This window comes from Diabrotica virgifera, chromosome 1, assembly GCF_917563875.1.
Source record: "Diabrotica virgifera virgifera chromosome 1, PGI_DIABVI_V3a".
Taxonomy (NCBI): domain Eukaryota; kingdom Metazoa; phylum Arthropoda; class Insecta; order Coleoptera; family Chrysomelidae; genus Diabrotica; species Diabrotica virgifera.
Window position 1 is genome coordinate 90,628,032 of NC_065443.1, and position 11,777 is coordinate 90,639,808.

Here is an 11,777-nt window from a genome sequence, read left to right on the forward strand (position 1 = left end):
GGTGTACTTTCTATGCCCACCCATATTTAACTCAAGATGCTACTTTTATTTTCAAAAATATCGGTAGAACCAAATTAACATTCGATAAAGGGCTGTTATGTCTTTTTAACAATAAATAATTTTTAAAAAAATTTTAAACACGTAATAAATATGTTACAAGGGAATACGCATTAGGCCGCACCTACATTGGATCCGATTTTCTCCGATCAGATCAGATCCGACGTCGGCCGACGTCGGAATAGAAAATAAACCCATAGTATTAAATGGGGGTGCCTACATTGGATCCGTTTTTCTCCGATCCGATCAGATCAGATCAGATCCGACGTCGGCCGACGTCGGAATAAAAAATAAACCCATAGTATTAAATGGGAGTGCCTACATTGGATCCGTTTTTCTCCGATCCGATCAGATCAGATCAGATCCGATATCGGCCGACGTCGGGAGTAGCTTCTCCTATTCTCATCGAGAAGTGTTTGGTTTCATTCCGATTGGTTGCAAGTTGAGTTGCAATTTTAGTTGCAAGTTGGTTGCAAGTTGGTTGCAAATTAGTTGCAAATTGGTTGCAAGTTGGTTGCAAAATGGTTGCAAACTGGTTGCAAACTGGTTGCAAACTGGTTGCAAACTGGTTGCAAACTGGTTTCAAACTGGTTTCAAACTGGTTGCAAGTTGGGGGTTGCAAGCTAACATGTTTAAATATATTAAATTCATCATCTCCTTAACACATCTTCATCGGAACTCATTGTCGGTGGTCGGTGGTCGGAAGATTACCTAACCAATGTAGGCACCCTCGCCGGAAAACCGGTCTGATCGGATCTGATCTGATCGGAGAAAGACGGATCCAATATAGGCACCGCCTGTCGGATCGGATCGGATCTGATCTGATCTGATCTGATCGGAGAAAATCGGATCCAATGTAGGTGTGCACTTAGGTGGACATTTTTTACCCACCCTTGGGCGTTTAAGGGTTAACCAGCGATTTAAAATTTAATATTTTCGACGTTGCCAAATGTACAGTTTCTGAGATATACATATAATATGCGCATTATTTATAAATGGGACCACCTGTATATTTTAAAATGTTTTGTTACAGTTTTTTATTGCGGAAATTAAGAAAAACATTTTTATTTTGTAATTATTATTGATGTAGGTATAAACAGAACGCACCTAAAAAAAATTAAAGGTGGTGTTCAATATGAATAACTTGCCTTTGGAAACAGAAATCCATTCAGAAAATTCATCTAAATCTTTTCTAATCGTTTCAGGAGAAATTAGTATATATCTCTGTTTTTCAGTTCTTGGAGAGTTTCTGGCCCATTTACATGCACTTTGCTTTTTAAGTAACCCCATAAAAAAGAATCTAGAGGTGTGAGATCCGGTGATCTTGCTGGCCATTGTATGGCCAAAATATATTGTCGAAAAACTTACGAATGCCTCGAACATAATGAGGAGTGGCTCCATCTTGGTAAAAGTGAAAGTGATCTTATTGAATTGACTGATCTTATGGATTTTAGAATTAAATTCTAAAAATGTGCAGTATTTTTCACTTCTTACGGTTTTAACCCAAAAATAAGGTCCAATAATGGTAGCATTAACAATACCCATTACCCAGTATCGATCTTTTATCGATACTGGGTAATGGGTATATGTGCCTACATCCAATGCGGATTTTCATCTGACCAGTACCTGCAGTTTTATTATTTATTGACAGTGCCTTTAAATGAAAAGTAGCCTCATAAAAAAAGGATTTGGTTAAAAAAATCTATTTATGTAGCTAGTACTAAATCTATGTAATATTGTGTTATAGAACTCCATTCTGCAATCTGGATTGTCTTCATTCAGTTCGTGTATAAATTGTTCTTTATAGGGATGTCATTTTTTTAATATTTACGAACAGTTGTTTGAATGATTTGATTTTCAGTTGCAATTATTGAAATTTCTTGAAAATTATCGGATATTTTTGATCGTTGATGTTTTGGTGATATATTTTCCTTAATACATTGTAATTTTTGTTTCAGTCATCTGGATATCCCACGCAGACCCAGCAATATCACCTGTTCATCATCGGGCAGTTCATATCTAGAACGTAGAGACTCATCGACAACTCTGGGACTTCCACCCATGCCAGCGCACAAGTGCAAATCATCCCAATGTCAGTTCTCCGATGTCCCGGAGTTGTACGATTTTTACTATCCCATAGATATTAGAGTTACCCATCCGACTCCCGGGGGATCCCCCTGCGGGAGTAATAGAGGACTGTACGACAGAGTTGTCGATATTCCGAATTTAAAACCGAAGCTAGCTCCTTTAGCTTCTATTAGTAGTTGTAATAGTTCATTAGGTAAGTAACTCAATGTTTTAAATGACTAATACAATTCTGCTCAAAAATCAGTAGTCTGTAATGTTTTTATTTCTCTTGTAGGTTGTTGGTAACTTAATTCGCTTTTTTAATTTATCTTTATCTTCTATATACCTATCTCTTCATATTGATCCCGAAAACCCTTTACTACTCATGCGGTTATAGCACAGATTCTAACCACAAAACGAAAGTTCTGAGAGTTCTGATAAACGAAAATTTGCGCATCTCCATGTACTTAGGTATTTAATTGAAGACAAATATCGCACAAATTGTGTTATAAACTCTCGGGTTCAGTAACCTCAAGTAACATTCAAATATCTTGCGCGGTTATTGTACAAAAGTGTATATAAACAGAACCCTGGTGATAAAGGATAATAAAATATTATACATAGTTAGTGTTTGTTAACTTAAAGACTATGGTGAAATAATGTTGGAATAGGTCGCAGTAGTATTGTTGTTGGTTATACGTGTGAACGAACAACGTTTTATATAAAATATAATGTAGTTTAAGTACAAGGCTTGATATTACGTTTCATGGAAATAAAACACTGCTAAACAAATATAATTCCGGCCATTTATGAAACTCTCCGAAAATAAAAATGTGCCATGAGCATGAATCACACTCGTTTCATTGGTAGGCGGACTTTGAGATTTGTTTCGCAATGTTTTATTTTCATGAAACATGTTTTACGTGTCATGTTTCATGTTTTTCGTTTCATGTTTCTTTGGTGTGCGGCTTGCCTAAAGAGTAATACTGATTCAGCTACTGAGAAAAGATAATATAAATATTATACAAGCCTACGGCGGAGAAGTTAGAAGAAGAAAAATGACTATTTTCTCAACAGCTAGACGAAGCCTTAGAGGTGACTAAGAATCACGAAACTAAATCGTATTAGGAGATTTTAACTAAATAAAAGGTAGGCAAAGCTCCGTAAATAACCTGTACTTAATTTACAATCAAGATGCAGTAGAGATAAACAAACCAAGAAACGTTAAATGCTACTAGGAGCATTTCCGAACCATAATTTACAATGTTTATACATTGTAAATTCCAAATCATGATTTCCAAAGTTTATACATGGTAAATTATGATTCGGGAGTGCTCCTGGTAGCATTTAACATATCTTGGTTTGTTTATTTTTACTGCATTTTGATTGTAAATTTAGTATAGTTGGTGTTGTTTAGAGAAACAACAGAGGGAACAGACTAGAACAGCCAAGAAAAAGATCTAGTAATAACGAATGCTTGGTTTACCGTCCAGGAGGCTTTACCCATCTAGGTTGCCTTTAGAAGGATATTGGAGCTTTATAATGAATCCAATAAAATAGAAGGTACAGGAGAACTATTACTTAGGATTTTGCATTGCCTGGAGCACACATAGGATTGGACTCCATTCCTTAGTTGCAAATATTAACTGGGGCTCAATACAGCCAGAAATAGAACCAAGAGGACGAAGTAGGGAACCGAAACAGAAGAGAACATCGGGATGATTATATTTTGCACCGAAGCTGAAAATCCTTCAGCTTCGGTGAAATTCCAGCTATTTTCTTAATGTTATCTCCACGATAACATTAAGGAAATAGCTGGGATTTTCAACAAAAAACAAGTCAGTGGTAGACATAACGACCAAGATGGACTAAGAATGGATCCATACCTTACTTAGGGATATACTTAATACCTGGTCAATGTACACAGATAATTTGATCAACGATCACAGAACACCAAAGCCACCACATTGGGAGACCATGGAGTGACCCAAGTATTTTTAAAGCTGAGGTTGTACTACGCTATGAAACTATTAGAAAGTTACAAAGCCCCAGATTTATACATGATATGTCTACAGATACAATGCACTTAATGAAGAAAACCTAGGCAGTGTTATGAGGATAAACGATGTTTACTATACGGGTATTTAGTATACGAAAATATATGTAGCTGGAGAAGAAATCGAGCAAATCAGGCAGTGTGAATATTTAATTTGTCTGCTTAACGATAGTTGGAATCCTGAGGCTGAAATAAAGGGCAGAGTAGAATAAGCCAGAAACGCTAGCTTGTTCTGTTGTATAAAATTTCATAAGTGAGGAAGTATAAAGGAAAGGAGAACTCTACGACAGAAAACTTTTGATTATGTAAAAAATAAGAAAACTGCATATTTAGGGCACATAGTGGGGCGGTCCGATAAGTAGTTACCTTTAAAAGAAAAACGAACATTTTGGAAAAGTCGTGATTTATGTTAAACGTAGTCTTCTTTTAGCTCGATACACTTTACCCAGAGATGCTCTACCTTCTTTAACCGGTCTGAGAAATACGTTTTCTCGAAGTCTGCAAAGTAGGCTTGGCGGTGATGATCTCTTCATTTAACTTAAATTTCTGCCTGGCAAGTGATTTTTTCAAGTTTGGAAATAAAAAGAAGTCGTACAGGGCCAAGTCTCGACAAAATGATGTATGGGACAGCAGTTCGTAGCCCAATTCGACCAATTTGGCTATGGTGACGATGGAGGTGTGAGCCGGTGCATTACTATGGTGAAAAGAACTTTTTTTCCAATTGGGGCTGTTTTTTCTGCAATTTCGGCGTCGAATCGGCCCAATAATATGGCATAGTAAAGCCGTGTAACCGGTTTGCCCCTTTCCAGGAGGGATCACACTTTGTGAATACCAGAAAATGGTGGCCATCACCTTTCTGGCCGATTGAACAATCTTCGCCCTCTTCGGAGCACGTTTGCGGGGTCATGTCCACTGTATAGACTGTTTCTTGGTCTCTTGTGTATACCAGTTGAACCATGTTTCGGTGGGGGTTATGAAACAATGTATAAACTCCTGTGGATTACGCTTAAACATCCTCAGACACTGATCTGAACTGGTCTTATGTTTGCACTTTTTGTTCGGATTGAGCAAATGTGGCACCCATCGCGCCGACAGCTTTCTTATGATAATAATTTCATGCAGGATATGACCCACACGATTTTTGAGATGCCTACTGTCTCAGCTATCTAGCGCATTTTCAGTCAACTGTCTGCTAATACGATATCGTGGATATCTGTCACGTTATCCTCTGTGGTAACCGTTTTTGGGGCACCTAGGCGTGACTTAGACAAATACCGACGTGGAACCACGTTGATACTCGTTAAACCAACTTTTTGCAGTAGCTATCGAAGAAGAAGAGTCACCATACACGTCATCCAAGCACTCTTTGATTTCGCTGCGGAATTTCCCTTCCAAAAACAAGAGTCGAATCACCGACCAATACTGCTCTTTTTAAATTTTTCTAAAATCCCCAGACAAGCCGTCTACAAAAATGTATTAAAATACAGTAGACTACTCTTGCAATAGTAACGCCATCGGGCAGAGTTGCTAAGTACTTGTCGGCCACGTATTACGAAGAGAACGATACCCTTCTTTCACAGAAAATTCTGTTAGATAGTCACAATCCTGACTATCTTATAAATATCTCGCCTGACAAGACAATGTACAGTGGACGCCTATAAAAAATTCGTGGTACCTTAACCTTCGGATGACCAAGCGGGGGAAATTCTGACCCCAGCGTATGTTTTTCTTTAATAAATTCCAAAGTATTTTCAATTTTTAACACATTCTTTTTTTATTTGACTTTAATCTCATTCTAGATATCCTCATATTTTGAAATAAAAAAAATTCCCTATATTTTACGAATAAAAAATATATTCTGAAGTTGATGTTTAGTAAAATAGCGTCCATTATGTGTAATTCCAAGTAGTTTTACGCTAATGACGTCGACTTTGCAAAGTAACAAGACACTTACTCAACATACACACTACACATGACACTAATACTCATGTTGTGACTGGCTGAATGACATAAAGTCCATGGCAAAAAAAAACTTTATTTTTTTGTTAATTGTCATTTTTGACCATTCCCCCCCCCCCCCTTGGTAATCCGTGTAACAAAAAAAGGTTGGTCATCGGAAGGTTAAGAAAAAGATCCTGAATCATCTGACACTTTTTACACAGTTTTACTGTATTAATTCTCCCCACTTTACTCGCCAGTAGGGGAGAGTAGGGTAAAGTGGAATAGCTTAACTTTGAAATTAAATAAATTTTACACTTTTCGAAATGAAATTTTGTAAAAAACACATCTTATTACAGTATAGTTTAAGATCATTATGTCGAAATATAAGTTAAGTTAAGTTATTAAATTTTTTGTTATGCGTGGGTTTGTCAGACATTGTCTTTTTTTCACTTTGCCCCGCATGGTTGGGTAAAGTGAAATAGTCTAGAGTACGGTTTGAAATCGGCCTAGCTTCTTACTTGGCGCTTCTTCCTCATTTTTTCCGGATTTATTCTTCCAATTTAACGTAGCAACAAAAATTCCGTGTTGCATAGCAGCTTGATTTTGGCAAAGTCCCCCGTTCGCAAACATTTGATTCCAGATGTCATTGGCTCCACAGACTATTGTTGTTGAGTCGTTTTTCGTTTATAGTTTCGCATTTTACACCTGGAAATACACATATTCTTTTTTAATGGTAGCAATCAAGTATAATTACAAGTGGGGCGAAGTGAAACGATAGTTCACTTTGCCCCATCTATTAACATTTCACATTGCCCCAAATGGATTTAAAAGCAAACTTGTCCAGTAAAAATTTTTAACCGTAACCTAACAATCTATATTTTATATAAAAGATAGTTAAGTATGATTGCTTTTGTGTGTTGCTTTCAAAAATATGTTTAGTTAAACAAGATAGAAGAACTAGTAATTACACTCACCTGCAGATTTTACAAATAGTCGTCCAAAAATGTATATATAGTGATATTTTCAATAACATCGACAGACGACCGTTACAAAATGATCGATAAGCACGTACTACTTCTAAACATTGATTGGATTGTAAACAGTGATGAATCCGTTTGCGGAAGAATTTGAAAACGAGCTATTTCGCTTTACCCCACTATTTCACTTTGCCCTTCCCTCCCCTAATCTATATAGCGTGCGTTTCCTTTTTTTATCCAAGTTCATTCCGATACGTTTCTTAATATTTGCTTTATTTATTCTGTCTTGGCTTGTGACTCTACAACTTTTCCCTTAAAACTTCATCTGTGTAGCTCTTACTTTGTTGTGTTTCTATATTAGTACTTTTTTCTGTAAGAGACAGTCAAGTATGATTATACACTCTTTATTTTAGTATATTAATTATATCTTCCTCTATTTGATATTTTGATATTATAAATTATAAAATATTAAATTGAGGGGTATAGTTTTAAAGTGTACAATCTCCATGTTTCCTAAATTTTCAGTAATCAAGAAAAACGAATAAATTCTTTCATAGAAACATTTAAATGTCATTGGAGATTGTACGTTTTGAATTTAAGTCTAATTTTCCGCCTTCAAAATTCATTTAATAATGATTATTTTGAAAATTCCACACCTGTAATTTTGAACCAATCAAAATACGTTATTTTGACAGATCACCATGGCAACGGAGGTATTTTATCGGAAATTTTTTGCTCGTGAGGTACCCAACAGCGAATTATAACGGAAATTTTTTTGACGTTTACAATAACAGAATATTTTTGACAGACTGGTTTTTATTTGTTTACATAATTTAGTTTTGATTCATTTTCTATCACTTGTAGTTACTCAAAACTTATGTAAAATTGAAGAATATACCATTTTCTATCTTGAAATGGTATTCCCATGCAACTACAATGAGTAGAAATTACGAATTTGAAAGCCTAAATAATTGCTGACAAAGCTATGGCGCGCTATTAATCTGTTCATGCAGCTTTGGATTTTCAAATGCAAATTTGGTGTGGAATTTTCTTACCGAATACCACGCGAAGTCAAATTAATATCCGGAAATTTTTTTTTGATCATGAATATTTTTAGAAAATTTCCCTCGTCTGCGACTCGGGAAATTTTCAAAATATTCATGATCTCAAAAAAATTTCCGGAAATAATTTGACCTCTAGTGGTATTACTAGTGAAAACAGATTTTCTATTGTTTCGATTCAGGGCTAGAAACTCGACGTAATGCGACATCTATCTCAATTTTTGTGAAACATGGAAATTGTAAACTTTGAAGCTATATCCCTCAATTTGTCTATTCATTTGATTTTTCTTTATTCGCTTATATCCGGTTGTCTTACACTGTGACTTTCTATTGTATTCAGTTCATGTTCATTTTCATTGGAATGATTATTTTTATGAATGAATGGACAGATCTAAATGAATCTTCACACAAAAAATTTATCGACTATTTAATTTTATTTATTAATATTTATAATAGAGGTGCAAAAAAATCGACTCAAAAGCGAGATTTGAGATTACACCTCCTGTTTCAATCTAAGGAGTATGAAAATAAAAATATGTAAGATGAATATGCAAACAATAACTTTATTATTGAACTTACAAAAACTGCTATTGCATTATTTGGAGGACGCATTATGAAAATGTAATATGAACAGAGTTTCCTAAGTATTCATCATTGGAACGAACGCAAGAAAGACGTTATGAACATTCATCGTTAAGCACAGATTTCAATTCCATTATGCTCCCTGGTGCATAATTTCTGTCCCGGAGCCTTGGTTTAAGCTCATCCCAGACATGCTTCATTGTACTTAAGTTCTGGCTCAACGCAGGCCAATTTATTGTAGGTATACCGATCTCAGTCAAATAGGTTGTGGTGACTCGTGCAGTATGGCATCTGTCATGTGTCTGATGTAACAATCCGCCGTTAAACCTCTTCCAGGTCCTCCACTAGGCACGAAAACCAACTCGGATTTCCCATCCATAAAACTGTCTACACAAAACATACAACAACCGCCTTAATATGACACCGATTCCCGTATATAACATTGATCAAATCGTTATCATGGCCTTCTACAGACTTGACGCCTTTTGTCGTTGCCGTATAGGCAGATCCTACTTTGGTCAAAGAATAATACCTGACTACATTGACAGTCCTCCCAATCCAGATGTTCGCGAGCAAATTCTAATCGATTTATTTCTGGATTGAAGTTAGCCCGGGTATCCGTAGCTGCCCTTTTTGGTGTCAGGTTCAGTCCTTCAGTCTCTTTCTGACTATCCAAACGCTGGTAACCACATCTCGGACCTCTCAGGCTCTTCTTTGAGATTAGCACGTCAAATGTCGATTTCACAGAGACTTCGAAACAAGAAATGGATCATCTCCTTCCGTTGTTATTCGTTTACGGCCTCCTCCTTGCCGGTGGACATAATCACCAGTATCTGGGTACCAACGTCACACTCGGAACTTAGCTGATTGGCTTAAATTTAGTCGATTTGCCACTGCCTTCTGGTTCAGGCCTTCTCTCAAGAATGCTACTGTTTGAACTGCTTTGACGAATGTGTTATCGATTTGTAATGCACCTGCGAAATTCGTATAAGTGACTGATGTATTAGTGGGTTAATATGAAAATCGATATATACGATAATAACCGAAACAAGTCGATGTGTGTTGATTTCAATTGAGTCAAATTCTAACCCCCTCTCTATGTTGCATTCTTTATTTGTTCATCCGATTCACCCAAAAACAAAACTTCTTAGAACTTAATCATCATCATTCTCTTTTCTTTATCCCTATGCGGGGTCCATCCATCCAATGGCACTACAGCCCAAATCGAGCGTTGGCCTCCTTCAATAAGCTTCTCCAATCATTTCGATTTACCGCTGTTTTTTTCCATGAACGCGTTCCCAGGAAGTTCCTGGCATCCTCATCGACTTCGTCTTCCCATCTCTTTTTAGGTCTTCCAACGGTCTTCTTCGCTGCATTCTTGCATTCAGCAATTTTCTTGGGATCCTATGCGGGGTCAGCTTCCCTAATTGCATTTCTCCACACAATTCTCTCTTGGGTCATATCAATGTTAATCCCCTTTACCAACATGTCCTGCCTTATCGTCTTCCCCCAGGTCTGCACTCCAGCTATTCGTCGTATTGGGTGATTAACGTCTCCACATTGAACATGACCAAACCATCTTAACCTATGCTCTCTCATTTTGGCATCAATTGGTGCCACACCTCGTCTTCCACTAATATACTCATTTCTAATTTTATCCTTCTTTGTCGCTCCACTTATCCATCTAAGCATTCTCATTTCCGCCACATGCATTCGTTGTTCCTCTTTCTTTTTCACTGCCTAGCATTCAGTTTCGTACATCATAGCCGGTCTTATGACTGTTTTATAGAATTTTCCCTTCAGCTTCATTGGAATTTTTCTGTCACAACACACCATTCGCTTCTTTCCACTTCATCCATCCAGCCCTAATTCTACTGCATGCATCTCCATGTATCTTTCCATTACTCTCTAATACCGATCCTAGTTACTTAAAACTATTGCTTTTCACAATCATTTCACCATCCAAAGGTACCATTTTATTTGTATTAACTCCATCTTTAAATGAACATTCCAAATACTCTGTTTTTGTCCTACTAAGTTTTGAGCCTTTTTCCTCCAGAGCTTGTCTCTGTTGTGTAAGGTATTTTCTACATTAGGCAACATACGTTATGGTCCAAGAGCTGTGAGACATTTTTGAGTAGGTATTTTAGGCAACCTGAAAATTTTTCAGGTGACTCTTCCATGATAGCCTAATACAAAAATGCCGGTCTGGCTGGAGGGTAGCGGTTATTTTCCCCAAAAATCCCCCCCAAAGTTAAAAAAAAGGGCAAACATTGTTATTACAAAAAATATCATTGACGTGACTTTAAAGTAAATTTAAGTATTCAAATATAAAGAAAATAAACAAGCCAGGCGATTTGAGGGCGATTTTAACTCTGCAAGATACTTGCATGGGCGTCCCAGGATTATTTTCAGGGGATGCATCTGAACTTCAGAAGATTTCATCTGAATCTGTACATACTATTAACGAGTATAAAATATACAACTATACATAAATAGCTAGGTATATTCTATCCGGACAGGGAGGTGCAATTGTTATTTTGACAGGGTATTTTTTAATATTAAAAATAAATATTCCAAAGACAGGTTTTTTGGTGAAATTTTCCAAGTGCCATGTCATCAAACAAATTACGCGTGCATATAAATGAAAAGCGCTATAGGTAAGCAGCAGTGTGAGAAAGGGCGTATACCGATAGCTGTTTGCGTCCTCTGTTCTAGCGGAGCGAGTCCGTTCGCTCGAGAAAAATCACGTGACCTGGCGATACCCATGTTGTTGTGCCTCGAAACGTTAGAGTAATTATTATGTATTATAGTTTTTTAAGTAACTTTTTGTTAATTAAAGGAAAATAATACGTACTATACACCGAATAAATTCGGTGTCCTAATCTTGTACATCTTCTTCAAACCCCTCATCTGAGCTTAAATATTCATTCTCTTCTTCTTCGTCAGACTCGTCAGTCGAAGCCTGTCACGGGCGCATCTGAAGAAAGACTTGCCATTGGTGAGATGTGGTGTTATTGAATAATGTAAAAAATA

At 36.7% G+C, this 11,777-nt stretch overlaps 1 protein-coding gene across 1 annotated transcript in view; it reads left to right on the forward strand.

The window, feature by feature from the left end:
• Positions 1-11,777, forward strand: part of LOC114329730 (uncharacterized) — a 909,636-nt gene that overhangs the window by 872,525 nt on the left and 25,334 nt on the right. The window contains exon 4 of the mRNA XM_050642316.1: positions 2,016-2,338. Coding sequence (XP_050498273.1) covers positions 2,016-2,338 — 323 coding nt within the window. The remainder of the gene's footprint in view (positions 1-2,015; positions 2,339-11,777) is intronic.